This window comes from Urocampus carinirostris, chromosome 14 (assembly GCF_059441175.1).
Source record: "Urocampus carinirostris isolate Australia breed hairy pipefish chromosome 14, RoL_Ucar_1.0, whole genome shotgun sequence".
Classification (NCBI taxonomy): domain Eukaryota; kingdom Metazoa; phylum Chordata; class Actinopteri; order Syngnathiformes; family Syngnathidae; genus Urocampus; species Urocampus carinirostris.
In genome coordinates, this window is record NC_142362.1 from 32313619 (window position 1) to 32336457 (window position 22839).

Genomic DNA, 22839 nt, shown 5'->3' on the forward strand with positions numbered 1-22839 from the left:
GGCTCACATGCAAGTCCTGTATATACCGTACCATACAAGTCATTTTGGTTTTGATGGTCATTTGTTATTTGACAACAGTTGAATATATTAAACCAACTCTGCTTTAATCTGCACAATTATTCAATTGGGTACACTTCAGAAGTGGAAATGTTTTTTTGTTTGTTTGGGTCGCAGCTTGTTATTAAGGGTGGGATGATGGGTCCTCAAGTCAGAAAACAAACAAAACACTTTCCTGAATTACAGAAGCAGATCCACCCTACAGGGGAAACAAAAAAAACAGCAATATGATTGGCTGATACTGACTATTATGCAAACGGTGAATAATAGTCAAACAGTGGAAAAAGAGTGCCCAATAATAGTGAAAAATGACAAACTGGCATCCAATGCAATCTTCTTTGAAGGTGTCCAATATTGAAAACAGAATAGACGCATCAGTAATATTCACTCCTAGATGCTTCTGAATGGGACTTAAAGTGACACTAGATGTGGCTGTATTATGTAGTGCAGTCAAAAATGGGTCCTACAGAGCACAAGGAGGAACGTGAACTAAGTAGTCGAAATTGACCAAAAAGCACCATTTTCTTATTTTTAACTGCATTTCTTGTCAACAAGCACTACCTTGCAAATATGTTTTGCCTATTTAAATATAGGCTTAAAACACACTTCTATTCTATAGCATATGAATAACCTATATTTTATGTTGACAATATTCGTGTATTATTTTTTATTGCAACATCCATTGCAGCCTGGTCATGCTGGAAGGGGGATTACCTCATGTGCTTCTCAAGGTTTCTTCATTTTCCTCATGTTGAGGTTTTTGAGTTTTTCCTTGCCCTCATGTAAGTTTTAGATCAGGGGATGGTGTACTAATTGTCTGTGGTTTGTTATAATCTGTGGTCTGTGCAGCACTTTGGGACTCTTCGTGATTAAGGGCTATACAAATAAACATGACTTGAGTTGACTCTTTATCTTGACATTGTTTTTAGCTTGTTTGACCTTCAAGCAAAATTTTATCGGTAGGGTTATGGTGACAATTTGTTTTAGTTTTTTATTCTAACCAAAAACCTTTTAAATCACTTTTGTGGTATTACACCCGGAGGCTTCACTGGCCTCACGGATCACCATGTCTTTACATTCTTCTTGTCGGACCCCCACTCATTTGGGCTTCATTCAGCCCAAGGATGCTGGAGGCCATCATACACGTCAAATCTCAGAACAATGACAAGACGACTATCGGTTACGTCTCACCTGTAATCAGCCGCTGTGCATTAGAGCATCTTTTTTCACCTCCTTGTGCATTTTTGACTATTTTTTGACATGAGCATCATGACATGTGTGCTCCTATTGTGCATCCTTCCCAGCAGTGAATGGTGTGGACTATCAGTTACTCACTGGCGGTCATGTGGTGTCTAGAACAATGAGCAAACACATAAAGGCTACTATATGCTGTCCATCACGATGTTTTTAGGTATTTAACTTAATTCGTGTTTTGGGCCCTCATTTGAAAAAAAAAAGTATTATATCAGTGGTGCACTGTGAGAGCCTGCAGGGCTTTCTCTGCTGGCCTTAAAAATATATGAATCATGCGATGTTGATTATGTTTTGTCCATCAATACTTATTAATTACAAATTGTGTGTCAGCATCCTTTTCATGATTCTCCCTGGTCGCATTTAACTAATCACATTTTATCCATTAGCTGTGGCTATGCTTGGAAATATACCAGGAGGGATTCAGAAAATAGGTCCTGAGACATGATATGAGCCTTCGACAAAGCTGTTGGTTTAGCCAATTTAGATTTCGATGTCTCCTTCCTGCAGACATAAAGAATCATCAGATAGGGGCGGTAATGAACGAAAGCTATTGCGCAACAGCCATTATACAGGGAAATAAACTTTTGTGTTGATAGCAAAAACTTGGGACAACGCTGAAAAAAGGGGGAACAGGGTTTTCCGCTACTTTCAGCCTAGAGGTAAGATCTTAAAGTTGAGCCCAAGCTCAACCCGTTCAGAGTTTTGATATGTCAATCATTTCGTTTGGGTCGGGCCAAGCTACTCTCTCCCTGACCGGATACGCAGTGGGGTCAGGGTCGGCCCAATTTACTTCTACTCCACTCGAGTATTTACAAATTAAATTAGAAAAGTCAACACCAAGAGCCGGCTCATAGAGTTGGCTGATTTGCGAGCGACACATCACTAATTTAGACTAGAGTGCACCAAGTGTGAATTCCACGGAATGCTAGATTCCCATTGATATTACAACTTCTTGACCATACTCACTGATGTCCTGGACCTACCACAAAACAGAATACTGACTCTAAGACTCCAGAGATATAAACTTTCCAATAGATAATTTTTGACGTTATCATCCTGGATTTGCACAATTTTATTCTTCAACTGTGATGTGTGTGTCAGATTAGCAAAGCCGGCTGCTGATCTGTGTTTTCGTTTTCACACTGATGGTTTCCAGAATAAAGACACAGTGTTCAAATAAATCGGCCCAGCGAGGAGACATTCCGCATCGGATGTAAGGCCGATAGCGTCAGGATAATCTTGCGGTAGCCGCATCAATTTAACTGTGGAGTTTGTGCCAGACCCATAGCGGCAACTGTTTAAATTGACTTCACATGACCATGCTTTACAACTATTAATTTCTTGAGATAGTTGCAACCAAATCACCCCAAATCAATGAAATTAAAGACCATTAGGAATTCAAATTTAAAAGCGAAACATTTCTAGATGGCAGCTCGTTTTACAATCGAATACGATTTTGGATAAACATTCGTTGAAATATGCCAATACTAAATTGTGAAAGAGTATAACAAAACATCCTTGGCCTAAATAATGCAGAAATTTCTTGCTATCGCAATCGCTAGATTAGTAAACATGATTGGCTGATAGAGATAGTTCATAATAGTCAAAACAACGAACAGCAGTGCACAGTCATATTCAAAATAGCAAACTGACATCCTTTGCGATCTTTTTCGTAAGTGTCCAATATTAAAGAAAGGAATACTTATGTGTAATATTAAGGTTATCCAACTCTAGGTTTGATGAGGAGATTGGTTGTACCTATGAGACATGTCGATTCCAGCACAAATAAGCATCTATCAATTCGTTCATTTGACTTGTCAGTGTTTTGATCGAAAAACACACACACACACACACACACACTAATAAAAACAAAAACAAAATGTAAATACAAAAATCAATAAAACAATTCAATGTTTACTTATGTAGAAACCCCTAGTGGACTTAGACTAAGGGGGAAGTTAGTGAAGTGATAATCCGGGTACCAAGTGAGTTAAGAAGAGTGGGTGACTGGACGAAAAACCAGGATACCGAGTAACAAAGATGCGCATTTCCCCCAACATATTTTTATATTTTGAAGTGATAGAGGGTGTATAGAAGAATCGCATTTTTACTTTCCATTCAAACTCCCTCCAAGTCGGGCTGTTGGTTATTTGTGTCCCTCTTTCAATGTTTTTTACCATTCGTTGTCTTTTATCGCTACATTAGTTTCTTGTTCCCATTTTTCCTTAACTGCCATGTCCTCATTACTGAGATCCATTCTCAGGGCTTTATATAGTTTTGATATAACCCCCTTTATTGATTGTCCTTTTGTATATGATGTTAATAAATCCTCTACCTTAGTTGGCTCCTTACATATTTTCCCCCATTCCTCGTGTTTCTGGAGGTAATGCCTTAGTTGCAAATATTTGTAAAAATCATTTCTGGGTAGGTCAAATTCTTGTTGGAGTTGTTCGAATGATTTCATTGCCTGTGCTTCCAATACTTGGGTAATCAACATCAGTCCTTTTTGGGCCCATTTTTGAAACCCTACCTCCATAACCCCAGGTTTAAAGTCTGGGTTTTTCGCTATTTTGGTAGCCCTATTCACAGATCTTGATATTTTTTTTTTTTTTTTTGTATTGTTGACCAAGTTTTAATAGTTCCCTTAATCCATTCATTCTGGATTTTTAATTTCTTCCACCTCGTGACTGATATGTATGGTAACGATTCCACAGGCATATTTGGACAAGATCGCTGCTCCATGTCCACCCATATCGTATCTTTGTCTGTAGTAATCCACAAGATGAGTGCTTTAATTTGAGCTGCCCAATAGTAATATTTAATATTGGGTAGGTCTAGGCCCCCTTTTTCTTTAGGAGCTAACAGGGTTTTGTATTTTATTCTAGGTTTCTTGTTTTGCCAAAGGAATTTTGTTATCAATTTATTTAACATTTTAAATGTGGATGCCGGGATCAGAGTAGGAAGGGATTGAAACAGAAATAATAGTCTTGGTAATATATTCATTCTAATTGTTTCTATCCTTCCGATAAGACTTAAGGGCAAAATTTCCCATTTTTCCAAATCTTTCCTTATTTTTTTATCAACATTCCATAATTTGCATCAAACAGCTGTGTGGAATGTGGTGTAATGGTCACCCCCAAATATTTAAACCCTTTATTTGTCCATTTAAAATCAAATCTTTCAATCACATCTGTTGGACAATTTCCTGATATCATCATTACTATTGATTTGGTCTCATTATTTAAATACCCAGCTACTTCTCCATATATTTTAAGGCTCTCCAACAGTGGTGGTATTGATAACGAAGGTTCCTTCAGCATTTCCAACAGGTCGTCTGCAAACAATGATATTTTATGTTCTGTTCCTCCTTCATCAAATATCCCCCTTATTTGCTCATTTTGTCTAATTGATTCTGCGAGTGGTTCTATGCTTATTGCAAACAAGAGTGGGCTTAAACAATCCCCTTGCCGGACTCCTCTTTTGATATCAAACAAATCTGAACAGTGACCATTTACTCTAAAACGAGATTTAGGATTTTTATAGATTATTTTCACCCATTCAACAAATTTTTGAGGGAAGCCAAAAGCTATGAGTGATTGATGTAAGAAGCTCCATTTCACCCTATCGAAAGCTTTTTGTGCATCCAAGCTCAGTAACATCGAGGGTTGGGTCTTAGATTTTGTGCTCGTAATTATGTTTAGTATCCTCCTAATATTGTTTGCACCCTGCCTTCCCGGAATAAACACTGTTTGATCATTTCTAATTAATTTCGCTATAAATTTCTGCATTCTTTTTGCCAGTATGCTTGTAAGAATTTTTAGATCATTACAAAGTAAACTAACTGGTCTATAGCTTTCACACAATATTGGGTCTTTTCCTTCTTTGTGCAAGACTGTTATGATGGCTTCCGACCATGATTTGGGGGGATCTCCTTTTGTTAGAGCATAGTTAAATACTTTATGCAGTACTGGTGTTATTTCTTCCTTAAAGCTTTTGTAGAACACCCCCGGGAATCCATCCGTTCCTGGTGATTTATTTATTTTTAAGTTATTTATTGTATCTTGTATTTCCTATTTTGTAATGGGGCGAATAATTTCTAATATATCCCCCCCTGTTAGTGTTGGTAAATGTAGTTTTCCTAAAAAGTTTTGTGCCGTGTAGTTATCTAAGTCATTTTCTGAGTCCTTGTATAATTCTTTATAATAATCTGCAAATGCTTCTGCTATACCTTTGGGTTTTACTAAACATTGTTTAGAGATAGGATGTTTTATTTGTGATATAATTCTATCTGTTTGGGCCTTTTTAAGTTGGAAGGCTAGCAGTCGACTGGCTCTATTGCCCATTTCATAGTATCTCTGGTTCACAAAGCGCAGAGCCCCTTCTGCTTTATTTGTCAAAAGTTCATCTAATTTGCTTCTGGTTGTTTTTAATACCTGTAATCTGGATTCATTTGTGTTTTTTTACGTTCTTCTTCTAGTTCCTTAATCTTATCCTCCAATTCCTTCTGATTCTTTAAGCGTGTTCGTTTCAGTCAGGACGATATTTCAATTAATTTCCCCCTTATTACAGCTTTCCCTCCTTCCCATAATATTGATGGAGAAACCTCATTGTTGTCATTGATTTGGAAATATTCTTTTATACACCGTTTTATTTCCTGTACAACGTTTTTATCTGAGAGGAGAGATACATTCATTCTCCAATACCTAAAATGGGGTTTATTGTCTAAACTTAGTTTCAAAGTAATTGGAGAATGGTCACTTATAGTAATATTCTCTATACCACACTCTACTACTGTATGCACATGTTGTCTTGAAATGTAAAAGTAATCAACTCTCGAATAGCTGCCATGCGGGTTTGAATAGAAAGTATAGTCTTTAGTTTGGGGATTCTTCTCTCTCCATTGATCTATCAATCCCAATTCTTTAGTCATGTTATTCAACATCCTCGACCTCTCTGTATTTGTTCCATGTACTGAAGGATACTTGTCCACTTTGCCATTCTGTACAGTGTTAAAGTCACCTCCTATAAGTAACATTCCCTTCGCACAGTTGGTTATTACTTTAGCTAATACTTCAAAAAATGTCCCCTTTTCCTCAATTGGTGCATAAACATTCATTATTGATATTTCCCAACCGGCCATTGACCCTATAATCATTATATCTCGCCCCAGATTGTCCTTCACTTCTTTTTCGACTTTAAACGCCACCCCTTTTCCAAGTAAAAATTGCTACTCCCCTTCTTTTACCATAGGATGCGTAGAACACCTGGTTCACCCATTCTCTTTTTAGCTTCTTATGTTCAATCTCTGTCAAATGTGTCTCTTGTAATAAGGCTATTGAGCTCTGCAATGTCTTGAGTTGATTCAATATCTTCTTTCTCTTGATGGGGTGGTTTAGCCCATGTACATTATATGAAACAATATTTAGATTGCTCATGATTTGTATTGAGTCTCACTGATTTTTGAAGCATCCAAAAACACTACATTAATTACTAACACCTCCATTGACAAAACAAACCAAATAACTAACAAACATATTGACAAGCACACATAATTCCCCACCAAATTTGATTTTTAATGAGCGAGTGAGTTGTCTGTCTCCGTGTGCCCTGTGACCGACTGGAAACCAGTTCAGTATTCAGCTAGGATGGGCTCCAGCACCCCTGCGACCCTACTGAGGATAAACGGTGCATATAATGAATGAAAGAAGGAATGAAACTTAATTGTCAACAGTCCCACTTTCAACACATCTTTGATGAATAAAGCTTGGCGGAACCAAAACAAGAAAGACAATAATATTTACACTATTACTATGTATTAAGAACCTGTACTTGTTCACATAGAGGAGGAACTGCTTTTCTTCCAGACTTGCTAATTTGTTGTTTTTTTGGCTGTCCGGATGCTAAATAGTGCCGTGTATTAAGACAATGGACGTGTTTACAAAGAGGAACAACTGGGTGCCTCGAGTTTCAGACTTTGCAGATATTGCAGGGGTTCTTAACTTAAGCTGTGACCCAAATGAAGAAAGCAAATCCACTTCACAAATGTATGGGGAGTAAGGATCGTGCAGTGTAAACCAGATACTAGAATTGATTGACAATATTTTAACAAAATGACCTGCAATACCCAAACCACTTTAAGTAATAATATTACTTTTAAAGCTCATTTAGCTGCATTCTTAGATAGATAGATAGAGATAGATAGATAAATAGATACTTTATTCATCCCTGCAGGGAAATTCACCTTTCCAGCAGCATCCCTTCGCTGAGAACAATACAATAATAAAGCAAAAGGAATACAATATACAAATACCCAATGTGACGTGCTAATACCCACTATAGCGTGTTCTATAGAGTATTTAAATAGTGCTACATAAAATACACACTGCAATAAAAGTACGGAAATATGCAATGTAGTGGGTGTGGTTTAATGTGGGCCTTTACTCCGCCGGGTGGAGTTAAAGAGCCTCATGGCATGAGGAAGAAAAGATCTGGATATAACGCTGTGTAGTGGATGTGATGAATTGTCCAATATTGACAATGAAATCAATAATGCTTCTCTTCAGTGGCTTTGTCTTCAAGATAATAAAGTTCATGCTAAACACATGTAAACAAATTATCGGTCTTTTTCAGTGGTTTTGAAAGGCGGGTCTCAACTTGCATTTGCAATGAATTATCGCCATCTACTGTTAAGGAGTTTAAATGACCCTGTTTTTTTTTGTATTTATTTTGCGAAGGCAATGGCCCACTATTGAGTCCCGACCCAGCAGTTGAGAAACACTGCTATATTGTACCTAGCAGTCTTGCTGTTCAAAGTTGGTACAACTTTGTGCTATTTTTTTCGTTTTAAAAAATCCATATTTAATTTGGTCGCAAATGTGATTAGAAGAAACATATTGAGAAACTCCACCCAGATCAGAGCAGTTCACCCTTAAAAGGAAGCTGGTTGTTGTTGTCTACGGTTATGTTCTACTTTATCAGGCATATAGCAGCATTGTCCCACAGGAGTTAACTTTTAGCCTGTTTACTGGCATGCATCCGAAGCTGCATGGGCGAGATCATGTCTCTGGGGGCCACAAAAGCGGGCAAATCACTGTGCATTAAGACCAGAAGCACAAAGGACAACAATGGCTTGCATAAACACCATTTACAACCATTCACACGGCATTGAAGAGATGGGCGTCGACTGGCCATTGCGGCAAAGCCGGCACATTGTGGTGAGGTGAAAAGAAGTCTAATGAACAGGAAGCCTTATTTGAGAGGGCTGACAGTAAGCGTACAACTGGCGCTTTGTGCACTTGCCACCAAGCCTGTGGTTCTCTACATTCAGAGAAATGATGAGAACGTAACCTGAAAAGACACGCTGGGCCCTTGGACCCACTCAAATGCAAGCGCACAATAATGGAGGCAAGGGATGGACACGCACGCACACACATTCCGCCACCTTTACCCAAAGACATGTGCACAACATCTACAACTTTCACAACCTCCCTCAAATAAATTCCTAACCCACATGCACTCACATCAAACCCCCTCGGAGCCCGACATAACTTTGAAGTGCATTATGGCTCGTTTGCCACCAAGAAGTCTCAATTTCAAATGTCGCACTTAAAATGTCATACATTTGAAATTATATCAAAGTCTGCAGGGGAGTTTGCAACTTTGGAGCTCAGATACACACACACACACACACACACACAGAATCACCCCCCCCCACCCTCACCCCGATCCTCAAGCTTCAACAGTCTTCAACAAAGAGATGACATCACCAATAAGCACCAAGAGGGCCTGTAGGCAATAAGCCTTATTTACAGATGAGCTGAATCCTCAAAGGCGGAAGAATCAAAGGACACTTTTCGGAAGTGGTGGGATTAAGAACTACTATAAAGTATGCAAATGTATATATATATATGTGTGTTCTTTTTTCTTTTACACTTGTTTGACAGGGAGGGATTATCGCTAATGAATGCATTGTGCGGTAAAGTTAAGGGGCAATGTTAGTGTTTTGGATATTAAAGCTGATTTAAGAGATTGACTAGTATTACAATACTCAACCTGCATTTTTCAAGCTAATTTTACATCACTAAGGCTAGATAATGTACACAAGGTTTGTACACGTTTTATGGGGAAATTCAAGCACTTTTTAAGGACGTTCAAAGACAATTTTCCTATTTTTCCAGTACCATTATAAGAAACCCAGTGTGAATCATGTAATTTGCAGAGCCACAGATACATCTGACATTGGATTTTCAGATATTGAGTTATTTCAAAATATACTTGATTTTGAGACAAAACTCTTCCCATATAGTCCTCAGAGGAAAAAGTCTGGACACAACATATATAGTTGCTTTGCCTACAAATGATGTTGTCCTGCATTCGGTTGGCTTTTATTTTTATTTTTTTGTAAAATAAGATCAATATGTACACTGAGGAAAAAAAAATAAACCATTTTACCTCTGAAAAGTGATGGGTCCCGGGGATTCGCATGCTCAAAAATCTATGGGTCCCAACAGAGATCTATGGATCCCCAAAATTTAGTGTTATCATGGTTGAAATTGTAAATCGGCAACAAATATATAATATAAATCTATATATTCATTCAGTTTTAATCATCACCGTTTATTGGTAATACAAATCAGTTATCACTTCAAGATTTTTCAGTTCACAACAGTATTGTACATTATACAAAATAATATTGCTGAAATAATTATATAATTCTATATTTTCATTCAGTTTTAATCATCGCAGTTGACTGGTAATAAAAAGCAGTTATCACTTCAGATTTTTCAGTTCACAACGGTATTTCCATAGCTGATTTGTGGTTTTCATTGTCGTTGTGCCGATCCAATGTGCTTTTCTGAAAGTTCGTATTGCAAAATGATTTATGCAATCCAGTTTTTTTTCGTCAAGCTGGGTACACGCATCACAGAACATGTAGCCTCAGTTATCATGCTCCTCACAGCGTAACCAGGAATATAATTTAGTCCATTTTGGCAGAAAAGTCCTTTTCTTGCTAGGAGTATTCTTTTATTTTCTTTCGGCGAATCGTTCGCTTCAACACACGTGTTTTCCTGCCTCTGCGATCTTCTGAAGAATTTCTCCGACGTTTTTTCGTGCCGGAATTATTGCCGTTGTTATCACTTTCTGCATTATGTTTCGACTTATTACTGACACCAATTTTGCGTTGATTTGCATCTAATACTAACTGCATACTTAGCCTTCACCTTCCCTCGACGACAAACACCACGGCAATGGCGTCATCTCGAAGCAACGAAATCTCGTTTGCCGAGATCGCCGTGCAGAAGAAAACTCAAACCGCGAGACCAAAACAGCAATGGCGGGTCTGCCTGACGCAAAGTTTGGAGTGCAGTAAATCTTTGTTTAAAAAAAAAAAAAGTAATCGGGTTTTAGAGATTGAGTTTACATACAGTACATGTTTTATACAGCATGTGCAAGATGACATTTGACCCCACCACCACTACAATTAGTATAAAAAACATTGCTGTCTGGAGCAGTTTTCATTAAAATATATTGTAAAATACATAAGTATTAATTGCTATAGGAGGAGTCTTACCTCCAAGGCACAACTTGCAGTATGCGCAATGTTTTTTGTTGTGTTACCAATCCCAAGATATTCAGTGCTATTTACATCAGAAGATGTTGAAAGTTTAATGGAAACTTTAATGGAGTTTGCTGGAAGTAAATAAATTAAAAGGGGACATAACCTGTCTATTATAACGAAATCCAAGTTAATCAAGACTGAATAAACAGAGAAAAAGAAAAACAGGCTCGGCCTGACCAAACGTAATAATCGACATTTTAGGCTCTACCTGGGCCGAAATCCGGATTGGGTCGGGCTAGGGATTAAGATCTTGTCTCTAGGTTGGAAGTCGCGGACAAAACCCTTTTCCACTTGCGAAAAGTTTTTTGCTTCGGAGCTGTCCTACCTTTCGCTATAAATTAACACAATCAATTTCCTTGAGTGTTTTCTTTTCAGGTGTAACAAATGTCTGAATGATTGCTTTAGTGGATTACCTCCCCTTGCCAATCATAGTTTGTGAACCTGGTGACGTTTCCCAAAGGCCGCTAGTAGGTGCTCAGACGCCAACTCTGTATCTGATTGGCTAAACAACAGGTTTCTTGAAGACTGATGTTACTGTACATGGCCTTCAGGATTTTTTGTGATGGTCTCCAGGTACATATCTGAGCTAAGCAATAACTAATGGCTGAAATGGAATTGGTTAAATCATCTGGAATCAGCGCAATCGGACAGACAGTTTAGAAGTATTGATGGACAAGATATAAATAACAGCATTTATTTATGATATTTTTTAGGCCAGCACAGAAGGCCTTGTGGCCCTGGCAGCCCATCAGATGATTAAAAACATATAGAGGGGACGATTGTTATTTATTAGTCAGATTGTAGTCAGTTTTTATAAGCACTTAACTTGATTGTTAAGGTAATTTCACTTTGCTGTGATGTTGGAAGTGGACTCGGGTTGTGCAAGGTCTGGGAGGTTACTGGGACTTATTGTGGTTAAGGCGGTCTGCAAAAACGCGTCTCAAATCATAACCAGTGAGCATATATTTGCAGTCAGAAAGTGGAAATAGACAAACTAATAAACACAGGCTTATTTTTAAAATGTGTCATTTTCCTTGTCATTACACTTTGCAGTTAAGGAGAAACTTTTTTGTTTGTTTGGCTTTGCAGCACACAAATACACACCGTCAGATCAGGCCTTGGGAACTTGTCACACATTCACTTTGTAGTCACTTTTAGAGAGACACAGCACGGCAAAGTCTCCAGGGGGCGAGACACCTCCCCCGTCTAACAACCCTCGTGTCAGCAGCCAGGAACAAAGCCGCCATAGTCGATTCTCCTAATTTCAACGCAGCCTGTCGGAAATCCCGCTCGCTTCGCTCGCTCGCTTTCGCTTTCCGTCTCCCTTCAACAAGTGCTCGATGCCGCCGCCGGGGTCGGACGCCCCCTAACTTATCACCATTCAGACGCTCGTGCAATTTGTTTCCATTTGTCAAAAGGGAGAAGAAAAGAAAATCACAAAAGAAAACGCCAGGAAAGCGGAAAGTTAACACTCGGGACAAAACCCTTGAACGATCGGCGCTATCGTCTGTTTATCGGCTGTATGTCAGTGAATGGAATTTTCCTTTAAGTGATGCTATTTGTCATTTGGATTCAGGCATTGTGCTGACTGTATCCACTAAAATCGCGTTTATTTGCACAGCCATTCAGCTTTTTAAACGGCACCATTATGCCCAGGTATGTTTTCACCTCATTATTCCGTATTTTCAGGACTGTAAGGTGCACCTACAAACTTCTAATTGGCCAGACATTTGAATGAGAACCTTATAACTCAGCGCACCTTATATACCACAGAATAGAGTGGATAAGATTCGAGTGAATTTATTACTAATAGGTGTTCATTGCTACACGAGGTTCTACTGTATACTTATATATATATATATATATGTATACACATATTTGAGCATTGATTGGTCAATCGATAATCATCGCTGGCCCAAAACGCAATACAACATATCTTGCAACAGGATTCGAACTCGGGTCATGGGAGTGAGGGCGCCGTCACTTTCCACTAGACCACCAGAGGTCTGGACGACATATGAAAAGGCAGGGCTTACCTCATTATCATACTAATTTTTTTTACCAACGGTGCCAGAATCACTAGTTTGTAGAGTGCATTCTAATAGGTTAAACAGTCTCTCCACTTCTTCACCTGTGTATCAATAATGTTGCAAAATACAGAAACAGGAAACAGAATGTATATCAACAACATACTATACAAGATATTTAACATACATATACATATTAAACTGAGAGGTTACTGATGCACAGCTGAAGATGTGGAGAAACTGTGTAGTAGAGCGGTAGCGTGTCGGTGAACTCAACGCTGCGATCCGGGTGTGATTCCCATAGCAAAAAATATTTTGCAATACTGATCAGCGACACTTAAGGACTGATTAATCATTGCTCTATTATGTGCAGTAGTGTATATAAAGAACAAAATATTTGTACACAAATAATGTAGGCTATGAGAGATAAGCATTATTGTAATCTCAATTTCAAGGGCTTTATGGTCCAGTACCGCTTACATATGAACCATATATGACAAAAATACTTTTTAGGGGCGCACTTTATAATCCTGTGTGAATTATTGTGAACAAATATGGTCCTTATTGTGTAAACCTCTGCGCGGCTGCTATCGGGGGAAAAAGGAGGGATGATATGCTGACTGTAATTTATAGAGCCATTAAGACTCCCCCCAAGAATGCACTCCTTCATCAATGCTGCGTCAGGTGCTCCAGCTGCCCGAAATTCCCCCCGCCTGACGCCCTGACACGGCCACACAAAGTAATCACCGATCACGCTGTTTAATCACTGAAACAAGCACTTCAGACCCCTTCAACAACCCCCGCCACCTTCTGTCAATATCCTACTGTCTCATTATCTATTTGGATTGCACATCCTCACTGTCGGACAAACAGAGTGGAAAATTAAGATTAAAAATATGGTAATTTCATTGGGGCAGCAGGCAGACACTCTTCACTGGCCTATTATGCTATTGATTAAGCGGACCACCTCATCCCCCTCAACCCCGATTCCATTCCTCTTTTTCAATGTAAACTTTAATCTATTTGCGAGGCAACAATTCAACTCCCAGGGGGCTCTTTGAGAGTAAGTAACCATTTAATATGACGCTGGCTCAACACTCACCGGCTTTAATGAATTGTTGAAATTGTGTGTATGCACACGTTTGTGTGCCAAATGTGTGGCTTTTTTCGAAGCGCGGCTCATCTGTTCTCGGCTCATCCCGCAGTTATGTGTAGCTCGCTCACTAATTGAGCAGCTAATGACAAAATTATATACTAATCGCTATGATTGTACTGCAGACGTGTTAAATTAAGCTAAGGCGCTGCACAACACACTCAATGACAAATTCAGAAAATATGCTGTTTTTATTGCATCTACACTATATTTTAAATACACATGACAAACAGTTATGTTTATATAAATACAATATATATATATATATGTCAAGTGTATCGTAATGGCGGCTCTCCCTTCCCACTTGTACAAGGGTATTACAAATGACCAGAAAAGTAGACCCGATCGAAGGTGTACTTTTTCCACCTTGCGGCGTTCATTTTACTTCGAAGAAATTCCTGCTTGAATTAACTAACATGAATAATTTAGGGTTTAGAGACGGTATCAGGTAAACCTAATTGCTCTCTTAGTAAAAATAAATTCTTTAGTGACATATTAAAATCTCGAAACAAAGATGACTCCAGCATTAAATGGCAATTTTGCTGATTGTATCATTTGAAGGAAAATAATTGTATAATTGTTTGGATTTTGAGGGAAAGGAACATTAAAGGCTCGTAGTAGTTTTTAATTTCATTTGGAGTCAAATATATGTATGAATGAATGGTGTAAATGCAACCACATTTCATCTACAATACAAATGAAAAGGACATATTGTAAATTCCTCACACCTACTGAAATTCCCCCTTTTAAAACTGCATCCTATGGTGACAGCTTAAGGCAAGTTGAATTCAAGACTTTTTAAGATGTTTTCCATGCCTTTTGACATTTTATCTATTATTTATTATCTATTTAAATGTAAGATCAATTCAACGCAAAAGACACAATTGAAACAAACAAGACAAAAAAACACAAACAGTCCTTGCACACAATAGATTGTGCCTTGTACACCTTTCCTGGCGCAACATTTAGCCATGGTGAATAACGTTTGTCAGACAGCCACTTTTCATTTGATTTACACTTTGCCATGGTACAAAGTAAAAGTCTCTGTCTGACGTTTCTTTGTGTATTGTGGGAAGACCTAAGACCAACGTCTGCTTTGAAAGGACCGACTAAAACCAAATCACTGTTTTGATAGTTATGTTATTGTGGTCATGCCATGTTGCCATAAATTACTAAACAAACAATTGATGGATGTTACTAAATATCTTTGGTTTATACAAATACAAATCTTAATGTGTTCACATTTTTAAGACTTTTCTAAATTGAATTTAAAACAGTTTCATGCCAATCAAGTCCTTACTTTTAGAATAATAAATCCAATACCTTTTAATGTTTTTCACAGTTCCGCGGGAGCCACAGGTTACCTTTTTGATGATTATAAAAACTGTGGGGAAAATTAAAACTCCAATGGTATTACACAACACAACCTTCAAGTTGTTCACCAAATCAAGTAGTGTTGTGTTTTCAAGGGAGACAACAAGCAGCATTTGAAGCATCCTATTGTTTCCTGAGGTAAGGTTTACTCACATTACAGTGTACATTGCAGAAAGACCTGTATATTATGTTGGTGGTGTTGTTTTTTTTAATTAAAGGGTTTAAACACAAGCCGTAGAATACACATTATTGAGTTCTGCCTTCCTGAATAATGACAAGTTCTCCATGTGTAGGCCGAACAGGGAGAACTAAAGCTGTCATCCGCCTTGTGCGATAGAATGAATACATTCAATATTTCAATCTCCGGCACAGGATTGAATCCCCAAGGAGAAGCCTGCTGTGCACATACAGCAATGTAGAAAGGTGTTATCAGTAAACAGTGACGCTATCAATAAAGGCACAGGCTCTCAGCAATGTGGACATTCCAATGTATAGCCCAAAAAATAAATAATTCCGGCAGGGCTCGCTTACAGAAGCTCTCCGATGTGTCACAGAGACGTTTCAAAGATGACGTCGTGGCGGTGGCGCGGTTGCCGCTTTTTGTTCTCGTGTACCTGCAAACACACCAGGGAAAACGGCGTCACGGAAATACGGGTGGCGCGTTTGTGGCGGGAATCTGACGGAGGATCCGTTTATGGCGGCTGCAGTCAGCACAGACTTGAAGGGATTTGTCTGCCGTTCAAGCATACCGGAGTGGCTTTTTTAACAGGGAAATCCTTCAATTTCGCTGACAGGATAGAACTTTTTATCTTGAAAGCCTTGAATTTGTCATAAAAATAGTCAGGAACTGAATCACTGAAATGAAGCAGACGTTATCTCAAATATGACTTAATTGAAAACATTAACTTTGTACTTGTGATAGTCAGAATATATACAATAAAAAATGCTGTTAAATGGGCTTGCACTATTGGTAGGATACACTACTATTTCATTGCACTGTTATTATAACTTGGGCCAGTCTCTAAGCACTATTTTGTAAAGTTTTGATTATTTATTCTGACAGTCTTTTATCTTTTATTTCCTCTTTAAAGTCTTTATGACATGTTTACCCTGGAGTGCCATGTCTTACCTTGTTGCATATAATGCTCCACAATGTTGGTATCAATTAAAATAAAGAAAATAAATTTAATTGAAATATGCTTTTTCACATGACAGCACCATGAAATACATTATGTATGTTTTGTAGTGCAAGAAGCATATTTCGGTAGTAGTAGTCAACTAAACATCTAAAGCAGGGGTCTCCAACACGGGGTTCGCGGGCACCAGACCTGTTCTGAAAATAGCTCACCATTGCTAGGTCATTGTGATTTTCTAGTAAAATAATTTTTTTCTGTGGTTGACTGGGTCTTCCAATAATTAACCTGGGAATATCTTGGAGACAACATAGTATTAACATAAGTTGTTATTTTAGAAATGCATATCAAACTCGGTGCCCTTTGTGCTAATTAGTAACGAAAAGTATCTCTCATCTTAAAAAAGGTGGGGGAACTCTGAATTAGAGATTGTTCTCTACATCCTTTTTTGATGTATTTATTTTTTTATCTTTGAAAAAAAAAACCTGATCAGTAAAGCTTTTCCAGAGGAAGGTTGGAAAGGAAAAGGTATCATCATATGGTCCAGTTTTGAAAATCCAGTTATTTGTTCCTTTGTCATTTGACATACAGTCCATCCAAATCAAGCTTTGATTTTGTTGATTTGCCATATTTTTCTGGAAAAATATGATTCAATATGTACAGTATCCAAAACAGTTTTTATTACACCCCTAAAAATAATGTACAGTGATACCTTGCTAATTGACCATATTCTGTTCTGGATTGCTGTTTCAACACCGAATTGTTTAAGTACGGAAACATTCTTCCCTCCTACTAAATAATGCTATTTATTTTTTGACATTCCAACGCATTACAAAATACACAAAAGACTAAAGAAGTGTTTAACCAAACAACAAAAGTACTGAAAAATGAATAAATCGTGCACCTACAATAATTATTTGAATAGGTACATACTAAAGATATCATTTTTAAATGTTTTTAGCAGTTTACTGTACCTTTGAGAAGCGGTTCGACGGCAGATACTCATACACCATTCTTGTATATTGTAATCATTTTCTCTTTTAACTCAATCGTTCCCACTGTTTTCCTCTTTTCCTTCAAACTAACTTTCTTTACTTGTTATTATCGGCAAAAAAGGCAAATAAATGTGCTAAATCACAATAAATTATCAACATGTGCTGTCAGACTGACATTCTCTCTCAAAATGATAATACAAAACTAGGCAAGAGTAGCCAAGTTGGCCGTGAATATAACAAGGTCACACATTCAGTTGTGATTGGATGTGTTTGAGTTACGACTGTTCCTTCAAATACGGCAGAAAAAAATTACCCCAATTTTTTTGATCGTTCAAGTTCTGAGGTTTTCATGTGCAGAATACGTAAACTTTAAAGTACATGTTAAAAGAACAGCAATCAATAAAAGTGTGTGAATTATTTGGTAATATTGAAAAATGCAGTAAATTAGAACAAGCAAAATGTCAATCATTGTCAAATGTTGCTTGATTTTTGCTGTCGGTCTTTTGCCACTCAAACAAAACAGCCTAGCCTTATGGGGTAGCCTTGTACCTGCTTACTGGATTGTATGGGTGGAAAAATACAAAAATACAGTTTGAATGTCTGCCATGGTCATAAAGGAGATTGCATTAGAAACATGAAAAGGGTTGGGGACATGACAAAAAGCTTCCAGCTCTGAATATAATCCAAAGCTGACATTTTGTGTGCTTTTCTATGATTGTATTCTATTTTTTTTGTGAACAGAATGCTATAGATTGGCGGGGGAAAGTTTGGGGAAAAAAAGAAAAAAAGCTGCAAACAGAAAGTCTGCGATATCCATAGAGGTAGCGGAAGAGCCTCTTTCAACGTGCACAAAGCAGAAAGAGCTTAATATCAGATTATTGAATGTGGAGAAACTTGAGTGACAACTATAGAAACTTGTCACACAACATTTCAGTTCTTAATGCAAAAGTGGTGCTAGACAGTAATCTGATGAAAGGGGAATCGGCGCACAATGCGGCAACGGCTCGGACAATGTGTCCCCGCCGGCCGAGCAGTGTGCCGGCTAACAGCGCCGCAAATAATAGCGCAGTGTGCTGACGCTTTCAAATCACTATTTTACTCATTTCACTCCTCTGGCTGACGAGATGGAGCGCGGCTGATAAAGTTGTGAGAAAATTAAATGATGCCCACTTTTTTCTCGTCGCACAAAGGCCCGTTTGAAGTCGATGCGCAATGCTATCTGTGGCCCCAGACAGATGCGCGGAGAATGGTGCTGAACAATGACGGGCCCGCCGCGCTTATCGCGCGTCACTGTCCGACGGGGGAGAACATCACAAATGAATTTTACAAGGAAAAATATGGACGTTCTCTATTGCTGTAATCCCCATAGAAACTTTATCCGAAATCACCATAAAGTAAAACTATTTCTGCAGAAATCATCTCCAAAATGATCTCAAAATGACGTGAGGAGGGAAGATTATATGGACACTTTTTGGGATAACATCTGTGGTTGATAAATCTACAAAGAGAACATTTTATTTAAATTAATCTTACGTACGCTGTAGCAGTTTCACTGAAAATGATAGTCAAGGGCTCGTCTTTTGCTCCACTGCATCATAGTTAAAGTGTAGTGCCGAGTCAACGATTCTAAATTATCTTCATAGATCCCTATGGTAGTGCAAAAATATTCATCCATCAAATATTCCTATCACCCTTGATGCAATATCAATACACTGATGTATTAATGCAGCCGTGCAAAAATGGTCATAAATTAACCGTTTTGGGTTGTAAACTAAAATGTAATCCTCAAATAAATACATAAATACAGGAAAAATGTATAGGTTGATCATAATGCTAGTCATAAACTGGCTATAATATTAAAAATATTAGTGATTATCTAATGTTAACAGTCAGGAAAATTCCTATGTTGTATATTTGCCTTCTATTATACTAGTATGAGTTATTGTTCATAAAAATGCATACATGCTGTTGTATCTCTCTCTGCGGTTTAATGGTTAACTCATTTACTGCAAACCTCACAAAAATTTGTTTTTTAGCCAACTATGGCAACCCAGCCAAATTAGATCTATGATGCCTGTAGCAGTTAATGACAACCTAGCTTACCTAACTTAAAATACATTTTTAAAAATTATTATTTATTTTTTAAAAAGGAAAATAAGAATACAATTTAATCAAGTTAAAAAAAATACATGAAAATGAAAAAATACAATAAAATAAAGTAAAATCTAAATCAAAACTAAAGAAGGAAAACAAATAAATACAAAAATAAAACTGGTGAACTAACTAGGTTTAGATTCTGAACGGTCTATATCTGTCTATGGCAGCAAATAAGTTATTGTGTTGTCAATCAATAGATATTGGGTAGATATCTTGGTGTATTGTAAATTATGTAAGATAAAATATCAATATCATGTCATTGTTGATTTGAATATCGTAACTGTATGGGTAAATATCATATGCAGGGCATTGGACAATGGCAAGCATGGCAAAAAAGTAACCACTATTTTCAGGGATCAGAATCAAGATTTTCATTTTCAGCTGAAATAGCCAGGGTCCAGGGGCCGCAGGCCCCGGCCAGGTCCAGGGCGGAGCCCGGTGGGGGGCTCAGGGGGGCAAACCCACCCGAAGCCAACGGCATTTATCTTATTTGCTATGTGAAAATTGCACTAGAATGAATTAAATCCAACAAAACAGAAACCATGTATTTTTTTCAGTTTTAAGATGTTTAAAACAATTGGGGGATTACAATGTTACAACCATCACCATTGTTGTTGTGTTTTGATGATGAAAATGGACCTTGTATTTAGCTACTAATCAACAATATATATGAAAATATATACATTAATAACCATTCATCATTAATTTGAAAATAGAATGCACAAACTGAACATGCTTAAAGAAAATACATGTCAGTCTGTGACAGTCTTCTCCAGCCATGACCACTTAAATTTATTCTTGATTCCTTTATCAATCTCGGAGACAAAAGCCTCGTCTTCTTATCTTAGTATTTTCATATTTACTTTTTCAAACACTCATTTCACCGTTTGAAAAGACCGGAAGGAGCGCCATGTTTGAGAAAGCCAATGCTCTGAACAAAAGCTCCGCTGATTGGTTATCAGCGAACCAATGGTAGGAGTCGATCTATTTGTTGTGTGTTATTGATCTAATGCGCTGCGCTTCTTTTTGCCGATTTTTCTCGCAATCTCTAACTGCTAACTTGGGGTGATGAAACAGTCACGTATCATAACTCACCCCCCCCAAAATATTTTCTGATCGAATTTAGACGATTTACGGGAATTACCTTTGGGGTTCAAAAACAGCGGAAATCCGCGGATCCGCGGAAAATTCTGATCCCTGTATTTTGGTGATTAACCCCGATTAAAACACTGTTTCTAATATGAAATGACGTTAGGCAATGTCAAATCATGAAACAATAGAGGGTCAAAAAAAGCCCAACAGTGCAATTTGTGTAGCTCAGAAAAATATTGCAATTTTTTTATTTAGGAAAATATTTTATTTTGTGAATTACCTGTTTTGCAGCATGCATCAGTGAGGCAGCCTCGGCTTGGCTTGTCTGATGGACCATTTGGTAGAAAAACCCTTTCTGGTTCTGGAGCAACATATATGGCTCATCATATTCATGGATCTTACTGGCATCCAGGACCTACAATCACAGACAAATTGAGTCGTGTTTTTCTTGTGCCAGCACATTTTTGCTTTATATCGGAAGTAAATCGGAACGTAATATTTTATGTGACTCATGTTGATGGCATAAACTTGGTCAAGTTCCTGCTAAGCTAATTAGCATGTGCCTCCCCTCTCAACTGTTAAATTACAAAACAAAACAATCCAGAAACAGGCCAAGAGTTAGTTTGTTGAACCTTTGTTGCTGACTGAGAGTATAACACAAATTAACAACTATAAAACTACAAATAACACAGAACACAGAGTTGCAGTTTAATGATGGTCTTTATTGTCATTATACAAAAGTACAACAAAATTGGAGAGATTTTCCTTTCAGAGTAAGAAAGGGATTTAAAGAGCTGGTATCTGCAGACTAACATTGGGTATCCTCGGATTAAGCCAGGTCTCTGTGATGATTAATATACAACCGTCTTGAATGTAGCGATTTTCCTACAAGTTTGGTCATCTTTTTCATGGTTAATAGACCTGGCGAAGGTGAGATACAGGCTCTGCAGGAGTGGCTCAAGAGAATTTTTAGCCTAGCCGTAGCAGTAGGGCAGACATGCAACCTTGCTATTTCCTTCTTTCCTGATGCTGCCACAGTCGCTTCCAGAATCCGATAACAATCGACGAAGTACACGCTGGTAATCACCATTTCTCTGCACTCTTCTGACTTTACTCAAAGTCAAGTTCAAGTAATGATATATTTTTCAATATAACAAGCTGCTAAAAGATCTCTGGCGCAATGCCCTGCAGTTTGTTTTGGTGGGCACTTGTACGCCCACCTTGCTGTTGGACTGACAGCACACACCACCGTCACGCACACTGTCAACCCCTCCCAAACCCACAAAGCCCTCCCTAAACTGGTCCCGTAATAGCATTTAGATAGAGATGTGTAGATACTTTATTCATCTCCGTAGGGAAATTCACACTTTCAGCAGTATCCTTGTGTTGAAAACTAAAATAATAAAATAAAGACCTAGGATACAATAACACCAAATATAACGTTTTGCTATCAAGTATTTAAAAAGTCCTACAGAAAATACCCACTGTAATAAAAATAGGGTAATATGCAAATGTGGGGGTGAGGTTTAATGTGGGCTATTACTCACTTTACATTTGCGGTCTGCTGTCTGTTTAGAACACAATGCATGATATGTTATCAATGACAACAAAGACTTTTTAATTCAATTCAAAATCCATGAAGCAGTGGACCAGCAATAACCCACGTGCGAGGCAGAGAGGTGTCTCTGTATATGTATGTCCTGTATTTCACTCAACATACAAAGCTTCAGAGAGGGGAAATATAACAGAGCTAGTATAAGTAAAACACCACTCCTTGCAGAGTTTCAGGCTTCAAAAGAGTTAAGTAGCCACCTAGTTAGCCAAACGAGCTTTTAGCTCAGCATTTTGGGGCTCGACTCTCAAAGCAGTGACAGGGTGCCTGTATGGATTTAAACCCTGAGCAGAAGAGCTTTGGATGGTTATCACTGCCACAATGGGGTCATGACCCAGATTGGAAATGAGGTTTTAGGAGGTTAAA

At 38.0% G+C, this 22839-nt stretch overlaps 1 protein-coding gene across 4 annotated transcripts in view; it reads right to left on the reverse strand.

Moving 5' to 3' along the window:
• LOC148353195 (ATP-binding cassette sub-family C member 4-like) overlaps nt 1-22839 on the reverse strand; it is a 118057-nt gene that overhangs the window by 39056 nt on the left and 56162 nt on the right. For 2 of the 4 annotated variants that reach the window (XM_088352498.1, XM_088352497.1), the window contains exons 30-31: nt 21142-21276; nt 16016-16098 (exon numbers count right to left, since the gene is read on the reverse strand). In XM_088352498.1, the coding sequence (XP_088208624.1) occupies nt 16033-16098; nt 21142-21276 (201 nt within the window). In that variant the 3' untranslated portion in view covers nt 16016-16032. Of the gene's footprint in view, nt 1-14047; nt 16099-21138; nt 21277-22839 lie in introns of those variants that run through there. The other 2 variants (XM_088352496.1, XM_088352499.1) reach the window with 2 other exon arrangements.